Source organism: Micromys minutus (genome assembly GCF_963924665.1).
Source record: "Micromys minutus genome assembly, chromosome: 9".
Classification (NCBI taxonomy): domain Eukaryota; kingdom Metazoa; phylum Chordata; class Mammalia; order Rodentia; family Muridae; genus Micromys; species Micromys minutus.
Genome location: NC_137978.1, coordinates 37,364,218 through 37,384,035, shown reverse-complemented (window position 1 = coordinate 37,384,035; position 19,818 = coordinate 37,364,218). Strand labels below are relative to the sequence as shown.

General features: G+C 49.5%; 1 protein-coding gene across 1 annotated transcript; it reads right to left on the bottom strand.

Moving 5' to 3' along the window:
* Positions 1–242: 242 nt before the first annotated feature.
* On the bottom strand, positions 243–18,426 carry RIMS3 (regulating synaptic membrane exocytosis 3; the record flags this gene model as incomplete). Its single annotated transcript, XM_080920606.1, has 7 exons — positions 18,306–18,426; positions 13,347–13,594; positions 8,092–8,233; positions 4,445–4,554; positions 2,628–2,729; positions 2,228–2,367; positions 243–455 (listed from the first exon to the last, which is right to left on the bottom strand). Exons 2-7 carry the CDS (start codon positions 13,561–13,563, stop codon positions 243–245), a joined length of 924 nt encoding a protein of 307 aa, XP_080776732.1. The 5' UTR covers positions 13,564–13,594; positions 18,306–18,426.
* Between the last annotated feature and the right edge of the window lie 1,392 nt (positions 18,427–19,818).

Below are 19,818 nucleotides of genomic sequence, written 5' to 3'. Positions count from 1 at the left end.
GACTATAGTGATCCCCAGGACTGATTGTACACAGACAAATGGACAGATATATGGACACACACACACACACACAGACACACACACAACAGTCTCCACTGCCAATTGGGACAAGCCCAGTGGCCAACAGGCATGCAGCAGGTTAAGGGATCCAGAAGGACATGGAGACTATGTACAGGGTGTGGCGGGGCCAAGAGGCTCCCTTCTCTCGTTAGCCCCTGGCCTCTTGGTTCTCATCGAGGTCCTTAGGAACACGAGGGGCTGGTGGCACTCTCCAAAGAGGACTGAGACAGGCGCCTGGTGAGGGATCCGAGTGTGGAGTCGGCCACAGAGGATGTGGGGAAGAGTTTATACCAGCCAGTGACCGCAGCACTCAGGTCCAGCTCGTCCAGCATGATCTGGGCCATACCCATGAAGCACTTGTGGTCCATACGGCCGTAGTCTCCCCAGACGATCACCTGGCAGCAGTGGGAGGAAGAGGGAAGCACTGAACCTCCAGGGCTGGGCAGTGGGCCCAGGAACCTGTCAGCTTCACTGGGGCACAGATGGTAGAGTCAGAATTAAAATGATCTGGGCATGTACTCTCAGAGTGCCTAGGACATGGCAGATTATATCCTATGGGGGCCATGCATTGTCTGAATAATTATAACAAGTCTTTTTCTTTTTTTTCTCCTGTGGTCCGGAAGATCTAATTAAGCAATACAATGCCCCACAGTGATTTGGGATTAGATCTTGGGTGGATCTGGTTCCACACCTCTCAACACCCCAGGGAGCAGCTCTCTCCATGAATCCAGGGCCTGGGTCACAGCTGCAGTCCTGCTGTGGGCCTTAACACACCCCTGGCCCGGCCCTGACTGTCTCCATCTGGAACTCCAGGGGGAAGCAACTACGGCAATGATTTTTCAAATTTGTTTTTAAAAACGGGCATCTGATATTGGGCTTCTGCCCCAGAATCCTAGAGTTCTGCAGTTCTTGGTTTGTAACCCCATGGGTCCTTACGACAGAACTGTCACAGCTCAGAGGAACAGCGTGTCATGAGTGGGAAGAACTGTCCAACTGAAAATGTCAGAGGTGAATTCCTGAAGGGGATTATGGGATTCCCAGGCTCTTCCCGAGTACCCCAAGGTAAGCAGCTTTCTCCACAGTCCCAATAGACAGTGGATCTGAGTCTCCAAAACTCAGTCAGAATAATCTTTTTTTCCTCCTAAAATTAATCTCAGGTGTTTGTTACAAATAAAAAGCAAGAGAGTCTTTGGGCAAAGGCTACCTCATAGCAGCCCCCACACCCGGTCTTAACTTAGTGAGTGGCTGCCCATGTGCAAACTCTAGAAATAAAGTTTTAAATTTCTATGTGCATACATAAGTCTGGGTGAAGGTGCCTCCAGAGGCCAAAGACACCTTGACCTCCGGGAGCTGGAGTTAGAGGCAGTTGTGAGTACACAAGATGGGTAATAAGAACAGTCTTCTGTAAGAATAGTACATGTTCTTAGCCTCTAAGACACCTCTTCTCCACTATAGCACCCACACTGGATGTTGAGAGGGAATCTGAACTCAGGACGGAGCCAAGAAAACCATGTAGGCCTATGTGAGCTCAGGTTCATCTATAGAAGAGGCACAGTAAGACAACCCCTTCCCCTCCCACTCAGCAGGAAGATGCACCAACATCTTCAAGGATGTTTCACTGTCAAGGAACTGGTGAGTGTCACCTGAGTGTGGGCTCCTCTAATCCCTCCACAGTTATTTATTTCATCTTTCCAAGACCCTGCCTGCTCGCCTGCAGACTGGGGAAACCACACCTCCTTCCACAGGATCATCTGAGGAAGATGCAAAGCATTCTACAAAGTGCCTAGCCACCCTCAGCCCCCAGGGAGGTACAAAGCACTGGTGGGAAGGGGGTAAAGCCTGGGGTGCCCTTTCACCATGCTCAGAACTCTATGATGGGGAACAAACACAGGAGTTGTGAAAACAGAATAGAGAGGGGGAAAACTAAGGGGAGGGAGGAAAGGGGGAGGGGCTGGCCAGATGCTCAGGAGAAGTGCTTCCCACAGAAGCTGAAGGACCCGGTTTAATCCCCAGAATCCATGTCAAGGTGAAAGGAGAGAACTTATTCTACCATAGATATGTATCCCCAAGCATGTGCACCCCACACACAATGATAAAGAAGATATAAATTAATGCACCTGGTTCAATGCTTGACCAGAACTTGAGAGTCTGTGCTGTAAACACTGACCTGCAGAACCTTGCCTTGGGGCCCCTCATCAAAGAGCAAAGCTTGCTGGTACAAGGGATCGCAAGTCTTCTTGGCCACCTTTGTCTTTTTCTTGGCAACACATGCCCCGTTCTCCAGCAGGTAAGCCTTGATATAGGTGGCTGAAAATGAAGGAGAGTGGTTGGGAGAGGTACCATAGCCTGCCTCGTCTCCACCCTCCGGGTGATCCTTGCATGGAGCGGTGGAGCTGGCCAGTGGACCCAGCAGACAAAGAGATGGCCAACTGAGTCTCCTTGCCCCACTCCTGACCCATCTTGTTCACCAGCCTTCCACTGTTTTAGGCTACTGATGAGTCCAGGACTGGCCAGTACCCCTTCCCTGCCAGAGTCCTTCCTCAGATCTCCCAGCTGCTTAGCCTCACCTGGGAGGGATTTGGAGCCTGGTTTGGGGGTCAGGCCCCGAGCTTCAATCACTTCTACCTCCAGCTGGCCACTCCGGTCCACGATGGCAATGTGTACATCTCCTGCAAGGAAAAAGAATGGACGTCCAGGTGAGGTCAGATGGGGCTGGCTGGCAGGAGTCTGCAGGGGATGCTGCAGTGTCCCTGGGAAGGGAATGTGATAGAGAAAACGACACATGCTGATAAGGCTCTCAGGAGACTACTTCAAAGGGACTGAGAAACACTGTGATAGTCTGTGGGGGAATGACCTTCAAGGACCAAAAGCTTAAGTCATGACTAATGGCTGCCAACTTCTCACCCATGTATGGTGGACAAGGGGCTTCTGCCTCACTACATAGAACAGGCAAGTCTGGGGGATGGAGCGTACACAGCAGCCCTCAGACAGTTTCTTTAATGTTTGTCAGACTGGATGAGGGCTGCTGTGTACCAGAAGAGTATCCACGCAAAGAGAAGCTAAGCTATGAGCCTGCCCAGCCTACACACCCTGTGTGATGAGAGCTCACAACCCACTCCAAAAAAGGTAAGGGATTCAGTCTTTCTGACTTCCAGAAACTCTTGGCTTTGCTCACCCTGGGTGAGCAAAGTTTAGAATTATTCAGTAGTGTTTGGAACTAACTCCCTTCAGATAGATGTCGCATTATAACCCTCATCTGGGTCCCTTCCCTCCAACTAAATGGTGAAACCTTGAGTTCAGTCAACTGTCATGTTATTGTTGTATTGTACTTACACATGTTGGAGGCAGGAAATCACCACAGTCGGACAGATCCTGAAAATTGTCCTCACTCCAGTGGTTCCTGACCTTGGCAAGAAGACCTAAGGGTCTCATGCCGAACCATCAATGTACACTTGTTTTTCCTGGTCCGAGACACAAGGGGGCACCACACACAAGATAGTCTAGGTTCTGATGGGTTCATTATTATGGAAGTGGCAGGCACTTCTCAGAATGTGGGGAAGGGCCTGAGATATTGAGCAGGCTCTAGACCCAAGCAAAAGCTCGAAATTAAGCAAATCCGATGCCTAGGGCTGGAGGAGAGTAAACCCTGACTCTCTTAGAGTCCTGGGGACCCCTCTTTCAAGAAAGGAGAGTACCATATAAAGAAGCCTGGCATCGAATCCTAGCTCCGTTTTCTGCTTCTGCTCTTAGGTTCAAAGGCCAAGCACCAATGCAATAGGGCTGAGTAGCGACATCTGGATCAGGTAATGCTCAGGTTAAACAATGGGAAAGCCTGGACCTGGGAGCACAGGGTTGGGGGAAGATTGGGAAGCTGCTAAGAGGACCCAGTGTGGGCTCTGAGCACTTCCTAGCTGCCAGGAAGAGATGAGAAAATGACTAAAGGTCCCTAGGTGCCAGACGCTGATGGGAGGAACCAGTCCAATTAGCCATGGTTCCTAAGGAGAGCATTAAAACACTTTATACAAAGTGTCTAACAGAAGTGCAAGAAGGGGTGTCGGACAGCAGAACTACAGCAGGAATTACTGATTCCATCTTCCACATGAGGAAACGAAGGCTAGAGAAGGTAAATCAACATGGGCCAACACTGTGACCCTGTTCACACAGCAGGGGTGGGTGACCTCACCGAGGGAGGGATGGGCCAGTCTGGAAAAGCTGCTGCTGGGTAGTGCTCCTTCCTGGCACCAGAGGAAGACACCTGCTGCCGCCTCTGCTGCTGCTGCCGCTTCTGCTGCTGCTGCTGCAGCCATCTCCAGCTCTACCACACACTGGGCTCCAGAGCTGCTCCCCACCACCACTGAACCTGCCCTTCTTCAGCATGACTTACCCATGGGGGGTGTGGCCAGTGTCTGTCGCCCCACAATCTGGGCTGGTCCCAGGCCATCCAGAAAGTCACTGAACTGGCTTTCAGCTCCAAGCCTCGTGGGAAAAATAAACCTGCAGAGGGACAGAGGGCTTGTGAGGCAGCAGGTGGGCTGGGGTGGGGGTGGGTGCAGTGGGTCTTGGGTCTCAGTTTCTCCTCTATACAGTGTAACTATTCTAAGTGAAAGTGAACATTTGTCATTTCTGCACATTAAAGAAAAACTACTCAGGACTGTGTGTCTCAGACAGTCTCACTGTGTACTTCTGGCTGACCTAGAATTCACTATGAAGCCCAGGCTGGCCTCAGACCCATGACAATCCTCCTGCCTTATCCACCCCAAGAGCTTGGGTAACAAGTAGGTAGCACAATGGTTAGCTTGAAGAAAGACACTGGTATCATTAAAGACGGTGATGAAGATATTCAAGGCATTTGAATCCTTAAGCCTCAGTGTTGTTTCTTGTGTGTTTTCTGAGACAAGTTTTTGAGCATCTCTCACCCTCGTGATACAGCCAATGACGACCTTGAATTCCCAATCAGCTTACCTCCACCTGTTGACCTCTGGGATTACAGGCATATACCACCATGTTTAGCTTATGCAGTGCTAGGGACAGACCCCAGAGCTTCAAGCATGCTAGATGAACATGGTACCAACTGAGCTACATTCCAGCCCAAGCCCCAAAGTTCTGCAGTGAGCCTTAGAAGGCAGGGCTTGCTGGACACATGCATCCTCACAAAAGCATGCTAGTGCCAAGGAGAGACTCTTACTGTCTGGAATGAGTTCCAAGAACTCAGGTTTGATTTTTTTTTTTTTTAAACAAGAAACTTAAAATCCAAGTCAATAAGTTGAGGTGGTGCTCAAAATGGCAACAGAGACCAAAATAACCCAATGATAGGCCTGAGATGAATGGCAGGTGATTGTGGGTAGTCTATGACTGGAGGGGAGGGGGCCAGAAATAGTAACAAGAAAAAGTGACAGTGATTGAAAGCTGGCCAGCTGCCAGCTGTGCATTGAGTGCTCCACGTGCCTCGTAGCATTAGTCCTTACAACCAGTCTGTGTGGTGGGAACCATTATCCGGCTTTACAGATGAAACAGACATTTCCAAGAGGGAAGAGTCTGGCCTTGTCCACAGCAGAGATGACAACGCTCGCTGGGGGATGAGGGAGGGCTGGGGCAGCTGGCACAGGGAAAGTTCTGTTACTTGAGATAACAAATGGCAATGGATCTTTGCTTCTGCTCTGCTGCTACCTCCTCAGGCCCAGGGTTCCTTAGGGGCCACAGTGAACTAGAATATGCTGATCTCCTAGAGACAGCCATGGAAGGTGGGTCAGAAAAGAATCCCCACTGGACAGTTTGGAGTGGAGGCTCCACTGGTCAGTGACCGGCAAGGAGCAGTAGGTTTGTGGGACAGAACCTGTATTTCTCCTACAAGGCTTATCATTCACTCCCAGGAAGAGGCTTCAAAGCAACTGCTTTCATTAGCCATGGTCAACAATAGCCTAGTGTCACTCTTTTTGTGTACTGGGGTGAGTATGCATGTACTGTGTGTGTGTGTGTGTGTGTGTGTGTGTGTGTGTGTGTGTGTGAGACTGGGGGTGGGTATACATGTACTCTGTGTGACTGGGCTGGGTATACACGTACTCTGTGTGACTGGGGGTGGGTATGCATGTACTGTGTGTGTGACTGGGGGTGGGTACACATGCACTGTGTATGTGTGACTAGGGGTAGGTTCACATGTACTATATGCGTGTTGGAGGTCAGAGGCCATCACTGGATTTCTTTTCACTTTAGACAGAATCTCCCATTGAACCTAGAGTTTGTAGGTTTGGAGACTGACTGCTAGCAAGCCCCGGGAACCAATAATGGGGTTGTAGGCATTTGAACGATCACATCCAGCCTTTTTACTTGGGTGCTGGGGACCCACACTCAGTTTGTACAGAAAATACTTTACTGAGTGAACCTTCTCTCCAACCCTCTAGTTTTTTTGGTCTTCCTCCTCCCGCCTCCTCTCTCCACCCATGCCTCTCCTTTTCATTGACACGCTTTTGGAACTCACTATGTAGTTAAGTCTCTGATCTTAAACTTGTGGTCCTGCCTGTACCTCTCAAGTGCTGGAGTTATAGGTGTGACCACCATTCTTATGATAGTGAGACCTCAGAAGAAACAGATGAAGACTCAGAATCTCAGAACTGGGGTGGTGCTGCTGGTGCTGCTGCTGGTGCACAGGGTGAACTTTGTGAATAAAGGCTGTGGAATTAAATGACCTCAGTGTAAACAATGACTGGGGCACCACTTAAGAACTGTGTCTGTGGGTAGCGAGCCTCTGCCACTCAGAGACCTCAGTTTCCTCTTGTACATGTTAGACACTGGAGCTTTCCACATTCACTGCGGGCGAGCACGTGTGTTAAATGACCATAGCACATGGTTTCCAGAGAGGGAGACACTCGCCTGAGGTGTCCACACAAACAGATACTTATTTCCATGTTAGAGGTGCGGTTGGCCATCTGTCTCTATAGGTTCTGCATCCGTGGATTCAACCAGCCACAGACCCAGAATATGAAGGAAAACGTCTGTACTGAGCACATACAGATTTTCTTATTCCTTAAACAATACAATCTAGACTTGGAACTGGGGTGGACACCTATAATAATAATCAGTGTTCAGGATACAGAGGCCAGAGGATTCTGAAGTCTGAATTCAAGACCAGCCTGACCTATATACTGAGACCTGTCTAACAAGCATTCCTACTGCACTTAGCTTATACTGAGAATTACAAGTGATCTAGAGAGGATCTGGCGTATACAGGTTGTATGCAAACATTTTATCAGTGTATTTAAGGGATTCAAGAAGATGTGGGTTTTAGATCTGTAGGAGGTCTTGGAGCCAATCCCACAGAGATTCCAAAGGCTCTGTACAGTAGTGAAAGACAATAATAGAATATTAAAGAAGCCACGGGATCCTGAGACTGAAAATTATAGGGGCCTGATGAAAAAGAAGCAGAAAAGTCTACAAACTCCCAATTTAGAACAGGTCCGTGGATATCTAAGCAGTGGCTTTAATGCTTACTGCAACTCGAAGGGAAAAAAAGCCTGCTAAGACCCCAGCCCACCATGCACCCTGGGTAAAGAACTCACATTCTCCAGGTGACCCACCCTCGCTACACCTACATTATCTATTTCTCTAGTGCTGCTTCTGACCCGCTACAGTGATTTTATTTCCTGCCTATGAGTCACAAGGTAAGATGTGACAGTTTTTAAAACATGGATCTAGTCCAATTTTCTTCCCTAATCTCCAAGCAAGGTGATTTATAAAGATTTCACACAACTAAGCCACGAAAATGGGTTTAGGCTTAGAAGGAATTTAGGGTCACAGTTTTCTTTCTGCCTGTTTCCTCTGGAGCAGGGTGTAGGGTGGGTGATGGGAGGCAGGGGCCCCAAGTTCCTTCCTGAGATAAAAGAACAAAATCCATGCCCCAGAGCCTCAGGTGTTCTGTGGGGAGCAATGGGAAGACCTAGAATGTGGGGACCAGATATCTAGGAGAGAGGACAAGGGAAGCTGGGGCAGAGGGATGCAGATGGTTTGGCTGGAAAGCAAATGGGCAGGTGCACGCACGTGCCCTCGGAGCTGTTGCTGTTGGTGCTCCCATCGGTAGACTCCCGGCTGCCCTGGCGGGTTACACGGCTCCGCATCTCCACGGCAATGCCAGTCTCTGTGCTCCGTCGAATGTTGCTGCGAAGCTTCTTAGTGGCTCCTTCTGAGGTCCCCATCCCAAGGAGAAAGAGGGGGGGAAAGGTCAAAACATGGCCTAGGCTTCTGGAAGAGTGTTACCAAAGAGATTCTCTGAACAGAGGCAGGTGGGGATCTGCCAAGGCTGGGATATCACTGAGCTGACCCCAAAGCTGCTCAGGGACATGCTGTGTGCCCCAATAGAAATGCAATCGGAAGTAAAGAGCCCAGTAGTCTTGGGGTCCTCACTGTCCACTAGCCCCCCCCCACCTCCCATTTTGTTTTATCCTGGGAAGCTTGTCTGTTCTGGAATTTCCAGATTTACTTTTCCTCTTCTAGATATCCTGCCAGACCCCCAAACCCCCCACTCTGCTGCTCCACTACAAGTCTGGCCATTCGAAACTTGTCTTCTCAAGGTAAATCTGAAGTGGGGAGCATCATGAATGTCATGTCAGAGTGGGGTAGCTAGCCTGACCAGGACTGATGTTGGATTTGAGGAGGTCCAGAGCAGAACCACTTCTTATCCTGTCTCTGTAGTTTCTGTTCAGGGGCCCCAGCCCCCTCCTCAGCCTGTCAGGAAACACCGGGCACTTTCCCTCTCTGAGTAGCACACCAGCCTGCCTGGGTTTCCATGGCAACCTCTTTAGCTTTGCAGTGTGGTCCCTCTAGACAGCTCTCCTCCAGGGCGGGGGTGGGGGTGGGGTTAGGGGAAGACAGGCTGGGGTTTTTCAGGGACTCCCCTGCTAAAACTTGACTATGGGGAGGGAAGTGGTACTCAGACGGGACTATACCAAAGGGGCCATTCACTGCTTTCTAGTTACAGGCCCAAGAAAAGTGTGAGTGGAGTGACCAGCAAGAGTGCCTAGGGCAGAGGAGCAGTACACGCATCCCTGAAGGCAGCCAATGAGCTGGGGAGGGAATGTTCATGTCCCCAGCTTAGGAAAGGGATACCTCTGTTCTTCCCATTTTGCCTCACTTACCCTTCAGGAAGTCCCGGAATGAGAGAAGGCCAAGGGGACAAGTTCTAGCAGATAGGGTGGTGGTGGGAGGCAATGAGAACAGGGGACAGTGTACCGAGGAACATGGCTTCTAAACTTAGTGTAGCCTGTCTGGATAGGCAGAATAGCTGGCATATCCAGGAGTCATTGTCTCGTAAACATGTGTGAGCACTCTCGTGAGCTTGCATGCACGCACACACGGAGTCATTTTAGCTCGGACATATTTCCCTTACACACATATCAAACAGACTCACAGAAGTGCTGACTATCATATATGTGAATATAATAAGTTCATGTGTGATGTCATGTGCCTGTGTATACAGCCACACAGGCCCTCCAGGTCTTGCATGGATACAGTGTACACTGTCAAACAGGCTGTACATATGTCATCTTTAATATCTAGAACTGAGCCCATTTACTCACCACACAGAATGATGCTCACCCACCCATGCCGTGTGACCTACCTGGGGACTCTCTTTGTCCCTGACTCTTAATTTCCGAATCCCCTCTAACCCAGTTAGAAGACAGATGGCCGTGGGGACTGAAAGTCACCCTGCCTCCTCCTCACATCCTCACCCCCTCAACACACGCTCATTCAGAGCCTGGGAAAGCTCTGACCCATTTGAAAGTGAAATTACCTTCTTAGATAAGACTTGCCCAACCCAGTGTGAGCACCCATGAATGGGGGGGCTCCTGAAGGGTCAGATATGTACCTCTCTAGGCCCCTCATCATTTCACTCATGATGCCAGAGAGCTGGGGCCAGCCAGGAGAGCCTTCAGACTGCCTGCTTGCTGACATGCCACCCCCTTCTTTCCCAATGCTGCCTCTCTTGGAGTTGTGACTCAGCAGAGATTAGACACCTTCATCTTCAGTTCGAGGGGGAAAGGTCTTGCAAACTCAGAGAGAAATCCTCGCACTGGCTTCATTCCTGTTCAGCCTAGACCCCTGCTGAACCAGGGAATGACTATAATGCCTTCCCTCTAGACAACCGGACCAAACGGTTGCAATAATTCAGTGTTTCCTGGAGAAAGTTTCCAGGAGCCATTCTTTCTGTACCATCACATACAAAAGAGGGGCAGCCATGGCCTACATCTTGCAGAAGTTCCAAGCCCCAGACTTAGCCATCTCAGGAAGGAAGGGCTCAGTTCTTTGTACTGGACATTTAGAAGGGGGATGCTTAAGCCCAATGTGACCCTCCGTGGACTCAGCCTAATTAATGTTGGGCCAGATTTTACTGCAACACCAAAACTCCTCACTCTTCATGGCTCCCACAATTCAGAGAACTGACAGATCACAAAGGAAGCTGGGAGAGGGCACTGTTAGCTCCATTTTGCTGAAGAGGAAACAACCCTGACTGGAGAGTGACTTTCTGACAGTTCCACAGGGAGCTATGGAGCCAGAACTACCCTCTAAAGCACGGGGCTTTAGAGATCTGCATTAGGGAAGCATAGCGATAAACTAGAAGAGAGCAAACAGGCAGGGGACCAGAGGGACTGGTGTTACAGGCTAAACATTGCACCATGTGAGTTGAGGCAAAGGAACAAAGAGGATCAGGCAGGACTATAGCCAGCATAGGCTACTCATAAACTAGGGGTGGGGGCAAGTAGGGTTCTTGCAAGAGAAGATAAAGAGCCCCAAAGGCTAGGCCCAGGAAAGGAATTCTTCCTGACTCCTCAGAGCCAAGTTCTAAAGGGAATCTAGCCATTCTCCTTGGGATCATAGGGGTCCCTTTCTGGGATTTTTTCCCAGAGCAGCAATCCCTGGGTCAATATCCATGGTGACCTCATACTTGTCTGATTCTTCCACCCAGGAGGATGCTTGAAGCTGAGGCATTGGCATATTCAAAGCTTGTACATGCATTCATGCATGTGCTTGAATGTATACACACACACACACACACACAAACACAAACACACACACACACACACACACAGAGAGAGAGAGAGAGAGAGAGAGAGAGAGAGAGAGAAAGAGAGAATAAAAATAAACCTTAAAAAAGTATCGACACCTTGCTGAGTGTCTCCCACGTGCCAGCCACAGGAGGCTATGCGCCTTTGCACATCTGTCTTATTCCCTGGTTCAGCAGGGGCCTAAGCTGAACGGGAATTAAACCAGTGGGAAGATTTCTTTCTGAGTTTGCAAGACCTTTCCCCCTCGAACTGGATAGCTCTACAAAGCATATATTAATGTCTTCAACAAACAGCAGGCTCGGAGAAACTGAAGCAGCTTGCCTGAACTGTCCATCTAGTAAATGATAGGGTGTGGCCTCAAAGGCCAGCCTGAGGTCATTCTGCAGGGAAGTGCCTTCTCCTCAGGCTCTGGAAGTCTTGTAGATAAATAAGTACATCAGACTGGATGACCTCAAGGGCCCTTCCTGCTATGACACTCAATGATTAAATGATTCACTGGGACCTGCACTTGGAAGAGCATCTGGGCAATTCCCCCAGCCCTAGCCCCTGAGCCCTCAGTTGCGCCCTTACAAGGTATCCAGAGACCCTGTCATGGTTGCGCTCCCCAAGACAGTAGGTCTTCCTGGCATCTGCTCCCACCCCAGCCTGTGGCTCTCTGAAGCCGAGACAGACCTGTGCAATGACTCCCAGTGACTCAGGCTTTGCCTCGGCCTTAGAGACTGTCTCTCCCAATCGTGTTGCAAATGAGATGTCTTTGAGTCTGAAGCTGGATTCCTGTGCCTACGCCACCAGACACAGACCTCTGGGGCCCAACACCTCCATGACCTTCTCATTTTAATCCTCAGCTTGGTTCCATCCCAGCCCCCCTTGTCCCAGTCCCATTCCCCACCTCTCTGCTCCCTACTCTCAAACCTACACTGCCCAGGCAAGGTACTAATAACCCCTACCCACTTATTATCAAGCCTTTCCCAGAGCAGAAACCTCAAGGGATCGTGAGCACTGGAAAAGACCATCCCCTGTGTTCCTGAAGATGGCTCTGTAGAAATCTATTTTAAGGCCTGGAAAAGCACCCCCAAATGCCAGCCCCAATGAAGCGTCTTGATGAGCGTGCTCCCTGGATGTTCCAGCATTCTACCCTCCCCACCCCCGTCCAGCTGCCTACTTGAAGGTTTTTGGGGGAAGTTGTTACTCTGAGCAAAATAAGCCGGAAGAGATTTAAAACAAAGCCAGCTGGTGTCTGGACCAGTGCCACAAATTGAGGGGCCTGGGTTGACTGAGCTGGCTCCTCTGTGGTATGGGGACCACACGTGGCTGTGTGAGACAAGGTGGGTGCCCCCAAGTCTGAACATAACTGGAATTCTATAACCAGCTGTCTGAGAATGTATGATGTGTGTGTGTGTGTGTGTGTGTGTGTTATATGTGTATGTGGTGTGTGTGTATGTAGTGTGTGTGTATAGTGTGTGTATGTGTGGTGTGTGTATGTATGTGTGGTGTATGTGGTATGTGTGGTGCATGTGGTATGTGTGTGTATAGTGTGTGTGTGGTATGTGTGTATACGTGTGTGTGTGTGTGTGTATGAAGATGTATCAGCTAAGGCATACGTGTGGCTTTGTGAGGCACAGGTGCATACATCTAAGTGATGTGGGTCTTTTTGTCTGTTGAGAGAGCATATTTTAGAGCTTACTGTGACCACAGACAGGGTGATATGAATGACTGGTCCATGCTTTCCTGGCAGTATAAGTGGCCTGAGCAGACCAATACTCTGGGTATGTCACTGCACGAGCCATGTATTTGTCTCTGTCTCGTGTGACTTTGCAACGCCTGTGTATGACCATGAAAGTGTATTTGTGGAGCTATTTGTCCCTAGAGGACTGAGAAATGACAAATAGGACCATGAGGCTGTGTGTTTGTAAATGTGTGGGGTCCCTTAGCACGATTGATTCTTAAAAGTGCTCATGCCCGCATGTGGTGGCGGCAGTATGTACAGAGCAGGGACTAGGAAGGACAACTGGAGCTCGGGTCCAGACTCCCCACCGTGCGCTGTGCACTCTGGAGTACCTAGCTTTTCCTCTCTGGGCTGTTCCTGCCTGAGAGGGAGAGCCACAGCACATCACATACACCGGTCCATACAGCACCCGCAGAGTATGCACCTCTTCTTAGTCTCTGGGGACTCAACAACAGCACACTCCCCTCACCTCCCACTTCCCCCATTTCTGTGTCCACAATCCTCACCGGGTTGGGGGAGCTGCAGTGTGCTTTTGCTCCACTGGGTCAAACCGACGATAGCCACCATCTTGGCGCCCAGGCTGCTGCGCCGTTTCTTGGCTGTGGTGGTCCCAGCCCCACCTCCGGCTTGCTGGGATCCACAGATCTCACCGCTGATGCTGGAGCTCCTTACTACATTCCTGGAGGTCCCAGCTGGGGCTGGACCAGGCTCCCCGTTAAACATGGTCCCCAGGATGGCAGGGCTTCAGGCAATTCTGAAGGTGGGTGGGAGGAAAAGGGATTCCACATCAGACCCCTGTGACACTCCTGTAACCCCACCACCTCCTAGCTGTGGGGGGTTTGGGTCATCACTTGGCCTCTCTGAGGTAGAAAGGATGAGATGGACAAATAAATCTCCAAATGACAGCAGGGTCACTTGTCTAATGTGTATGAGGCCTGGAGTGTGACCCCCCTCCAAAGCCCACCCCCCCAGCACTGACACAATCAAAACCAAGGCCAGCAACCTGGCTCTTGTGAGTAAAGTGCTTGCTGCCAAGCCTGACCTCAGTTCTACCCTGGAATTTACATGATCCAAGGGAATCTCAACTTCCAAAAGTTGACCTTTAACCTTACCACACTAACTATGCCACATACTACCCACTTTAAATAAACATGTAATTTAAAATTTCTTAATATATAAAATAAAATAAGCAAAGTCCCTAGAGAATGTGACCCTTGGTGCCTGGCACGGACGAGTAGCAGATGCCCATTTGGCAGTAGACACTAAGGCTGGGGTGGAACTCTAGAGGTTCCCATACATCGGCTGGGTGACTTTGTGACCAAATGTGTTAGAGTTTCAGTAAATCCCTCAGAAAAATAAAATTAAAAAAAAAAATCAAAGCCCTTTTACTTCTCAGGGTAACTGTAAGGATTAAATTAGGGAGTATTTGCAAAATGCAGAGAACAGTCCCAAGGCACTCCTATCAAATGACAAGGACAAAAGTCTGTGAGGTCTAAGGAACAGCTTCTCCTTCCGAAAGGTGCTGGTCCAGAAAAGTCTAAAGTGGAGTCCAAAATCACAGCTCCCTATACTTTGGCGTTTAATCCAGCTCCGTTTTGAGTTCTTAAAAAATAGCTGGACTCACACCGTAAATACAATTCTAAGCCCTGGTATTTTTTTCATCTCACAGCATATCATAAGCATTTCCCAATGTCATTAACACTTTGTATAAATGTTTCAATGCCACTGTAATCGTCCCTTGTACAGACGGCACATAATTGACTTAAATATTTCAATGCAGTTTCCTCTTGAATCTGGTCCAAATCTCTCTCTCCTCTCTTTTAAATAAAGACCGAAGCCAGGCATGGTGCTTCATGTCTGTGATTCCAGCACTGAAGAGGTGGAGGCAGAAGGGTCAGGTCACCAGACCACATGAGGCCTCACCAAAACAAAACACGAAAAGGCTGAGATGAACACCTTTCTATACAGGCTCTGCTGAGTGCCTTAGGAATGAACTGATTGGCGGTGACGGAGTGTGGAGACAACTGTGGAACACCCAACCCTCTCCCTGCTGGCTGGCAGACAATGGTTTTGGCCAAGTGCTAACCTGCCCGTTGCTTCGGAGACAGATACTGATTAGTTTAAGGCCACTGGTTTTCTCCTCAGCAAGTCATTTGTTAGGGAGCAGACATCTGACCGTTGCTCAAATAATTTACCTTAGGTATGGTAGAGCCCTGCCCCCTCCAAGCCCATGGCCCTCCCACCTCAGCACAACCACAGGCTGAGGACCACAGCACACAGCACAGAAAATATCAGGGCACACCTGGAGCCTGCTGTCCTCTGGTGCTCAGTTCAGAAAGAATGTGTTTTCTCTTGCTGAAGCCAGTTTGAATCCGTGTTCTCCATTAGCTCCAAAAGCATCCTGCCTGATATTAGGGCTTTAAAAAGATTCTTGGACTATATTGCCAAATCCCTTTCCAAAGTATAAAAATTTACTGTCCTCATTAACTGCATTCAACAAATGTTTAATTTCCTAAAATCCTAAGGCCAGGGCGGAGTGCCAGGGATACAGCAGTGAGCCAGGCCCACTTGGTCCTGCCCTCCTAAGACCTCCAGTCCAGGAGGGGAGACAGACAGTAAATAACTAATTATACCATTAAATATTTAATGCTGGTTACGATAAGAGCCAGGGAAGAGGACAGAGGACTCTGAGAACACTCTGGGGGAGGGGACGGCAGGCGCCGTGGCCCTGTAGTAGCCCTGTCTTACACAGAGGTGGGGTCTCTTTGTGTTTACATGGAAGTCAGAGGCTGGCATCCAGCCTCAGACTCAATCATCCGTATTCTGTAAGATAGGATCTCTTACCAGCTGGGTAGCTGAACTCAGTCCCTCAGATTTGCACAGCAAGTCCTTTACCTACTTAACCATCTCTCCAGCACTAGAAGTAAGGTCTCCAGCTACCTGTCAAGTCCAAGGCCACATCAGTTGGCTATGTTCAGACACACGAAGAAAACCACCTCTTTGTTCTCTGCACCCCCCACCCCATGTTGGCATCCAGTCTTCCTGGGCTGGCTGTGCATCTCAGGGGTAAGGACATTTTGCTTAAGAGAGACTGACTTTTCAAAAGGATGTAGAAAAGAGGGGAGGAAAATGAAGGTGGAATGGGAGGGGAGCTTTTTTGTGGCTGCTGAGGAAGACAGTCCCTATGCCACTGAAGACAGCTACTGGTCCTCCTGTCACATGTGAATTAAGGCTGAAGATAAGAAGTGAGTCAAGGCCTCCTTCTGCTGGCTTTGGGGCTGTGGGGACTGCTTTCCTCGGTGGGGCTACGGAGTCTGGGGTTGTATTTCTCTATCCCCCATCAGCCTAAGAGCTAATGGAAAGTCTGTGGCCTGCGGTGATCTCTTCTGTTTAGTTTCCAGTTCTTGTGCCAGTCTACATGGGCTTGGGGGTATCTGTACAGTCTTTGGTGGAAGATGGGACAGGGCTTATCTGATGCTGTGACTGGCACAGTGTAAGTCTCATTTGCCCACTACTGTAGCTTTTGTGCGACATCTTCTTATCTCTTCACTGCAGATGAGAGTAACGAGTCTCAGAGAAGCAGAACAGCTTCTCCCGCTCTGCTAGCAAGTGGCAAGGCTTGGGTTAGAACCTGGGTCTCCTGCATCTACATGCCCAGCAGCCTCAGTCCCTCCATCCAGATCTCATCCAAAGGCACAGGCCCATCCTGTCAGGGCAAGCTCCACCCCGAGTCTCTGGATCTTTGAAAGAAACTGCAAGGAAAGTAACTATGATGAGAAAGCCAAGACCCCCAAGCTGAGCATTTAAGGGGCAGAAATCCCAGATTATAGGTAGAAAAGCAAACACTTCCCTGGTGAGCCTCCAGGACACTTAAGGGGCGAGAAGAGACAGAATTCCAGACTACGCCAACCTGGGAGCTCCTGTTTCCTCATGAATAATAAATGGACTGACAAGCAGACTGACATCCAGGGCTCTACTGTAAGGAGCCATATTCTCATCTCAAACATCCATCTGTAGTACCGATGAGGTCTTAGGTGACCCTAGCTTGCACACTACCCCTCAAGAAGGCAGAAGGAGTCAGAAACAAAGTGCCAGGCCTCGGGTCATTGGCACATGTTTTACTACAGAAACCTGGGAGGGCTGGGCATCGGGATGTGGGTCAGAAAAAGCAGGTTCCTCCTGTGTTCTTTTCTGGGTCTTGACTTCTTCATCTTTGTGTTAAATGGAGGGTGTCCCATTAGGGCCTGGGACAGTCCTTTTGTCGAGGGAACTGAGAGTGAGAATACACACTGCAGGGGCAGGCACAGGAAAGGACTCGGCTGGCAGAGGGCTTGTCTAGCTGCTACACCTGCAACCTCAGCACTTGGGATGTAGAGGCAAGAGGATCAGAAGTTCAAGGTCATCTGGAGTTCCGTGAGTTCAGAACCAGCTTGGCCTACATCAGACTCCGTCTCAAATCAAGGAGACGTGGGGGAAGGTGATAACAATAACATGTGTCTAGTTCCTCTCTGCAGGGAAGCCAGAGACTCAGGGGTCAATTCCACTGGGCCCCAGAGGAAGTTAGTCCATTGCACTACAACCCCCTGAGCCATCAGATCACAAGGATTTGAAAGGGAAGGCAGCAGAGCCAGGGTATAATGAGGCCATAATAGAACCGAGGACTTAGCATGTTGCATACTGATGGCCTCAGTGATTGCTGAATGAGCTACATCCTTTCCATAAAGGTCACATCTAGCATTCCCCTGCTTGTGCAGGCAGGCTCTTTCCCTGCCCAGTTCATGACACGCAAAGCCTGTGATCCTCTTGTGGACTCCTTGGATTTCGAAGACCTCAGTCGGCAGTGTTCTGTGATGACATCCACCCACTACACAGCAGGGGACTTGGTTCCAATGGGAGATACCCAGGAATGGTCTTAATGCTTCTTTTGCCGCCCTGGGAGCTGAATCACGACCTGGGATCTTGCTATCCTAAGGACCCCACAGTTCTTGGAGCAGCTCTCAAGACCCTACCAAGCCCCAGAACCAAATAGTTTTCCTTGGCAATCAACAAAGCACCCAGAAGCTCAAGATGACCTTACCACCCACTCTTACAACAGGGAGGCTCAGGAACCTCATCCCAGGGTACCTGCACCATTATGCAGGAAAGGACTGCAAGTGACTGAGGCTCATCCATCTTTCCCTATATGCCTACAGTAGATATCAATAGTCCACCTTGTTCCCAGAGGCCTGACAGATCTCAGAAGGCCCCCAACACAGTGATCCAGTGTCAGCTCAGGACAGCAACCTCTGAGCCCAAACTGTCATAAACCCAATACCCCACCCTCTCAACATCGGACAGGGAGACCAAGGCCTGGAATGAAAAAGAGATATATCCAAGGCTATCCTCCAACCCTTCTTTTAAAGCCCAGATTCCCATCACCTGTCCTTTCCTCCCTCCCTCCCACCTAGAAGGAAAGGTAAACTCACCAAGTTGCTGAGTCTGAGTATGGTGCTCCGCATCACAAGGGGCTGTGCTCTCTCAACAGCACACCCCCTAGGGAAGCTGCACAAAGCTTCACTTCTGCTGAGATAGCAATTTTCAGAAAAGGGGGTAAAGGCAGTCAGGCAGGCTTCCAGGGGGAAGAAATGTGATGACAGGGTCTGCAAGGAAACAGAAATGAGCACAAAAAGACAGCACGTTAAGGCCTCTGTCCCTGGAATTCTAGCAGCTACTGGAGGGAAACACAGACGCTGACGACAGTTATGGGATACGGAGCAAACCCTCCCACTTTCCAGATTTTATTTCTTCCTCTTGTTTTGCTTTTTGTTTTGTTTTTCAAGGCCTCAGACTCAGAGCTCCATCTGCCTTAGAGACAGTCAGCCCAGGCTGACTTCCAACTCATTATAGTTAAGGATAACCTCGAACTCCAGATCCTTCTGCCTCCCCATCCTAAGTGTGGGATGACAGGCAGGTACCACTACACAGCCTCTAATACATGAAAACTCATGCAGGCCAGAATCTCAGGAGCTCTGGGCCCCATCCTCTCAACTTCTGTCTGCTCTGGTATATCCTCCAGCCCCTGTTTATCCCCTTGGACCAGAGGTTCTCACCCTTCCTAATGCTGTGACCCTTTAATATAGCTCCTTATGCTGTACTGACCCCCAAACATAAAATCATTTTGTTGCTACTTCCTAACTGTAGCGTTACTACTGTTATAATCATAACGTAAATATCCGTGTTTTTAGATAATCTTAGGTGACCCCCGTGAAAGGGTCCAGACCCTCAGATTTAGAACCACTGCCATACACACAGTACCATAACCAGCAGTCATGATGGGAGGCACCTTAACTCTGAGGAAGTCACCCAGAGTCCCAAGCCCTTCATGCCTTTTAAGAAGAATTCTGATGACCGTCTGGACCTACCCAGCCTTCCCAGCATACCATGGGTCAGATGGGTCAACAGGAGCTGATGCAGGGGGACCAAACAACAAAAACCAAACCAAAACAAACAAACAAACAAAAAAAAAAAGCATGTGCTCAGGAGCTAGGCAGTGTGACAGCCAGGCCTGCCACTCATAAGCAGAGCTAAGAGAGTTTCTATCTCCAACCCCCGGCACATGGCTCCTCTTCCCTAAAGTGGAATGACCACGTGTGCTCAGCTCTAGGAGCGTTAGATAAAAGGTTACAAAACAAGACTGATATGTGCTTGCTGCTCAGCTGGGCAGTTGCCTGCTTACTAAGAATGTTGGTGTCTGGAACAAGGTGAACACCTTTCCAGCATTATTTCTTACCCTCATGTGCAGCCTGTTCAGAGGGGGACCAGGGGCTAATAAGATCGCCTACAACCACCACTCTGGGTGTGCAGGGTACATACACACCGCTTGGTTTGATGACAAGTGTATCAGCATCTAGCTAGAGCCCTTGCTAGATACTGGGTCTGGTGCCTAAGAACCCTGCCTAAAACCCTGGTAGAGGGCCTAACTCTAGCTCCTCCATTCTC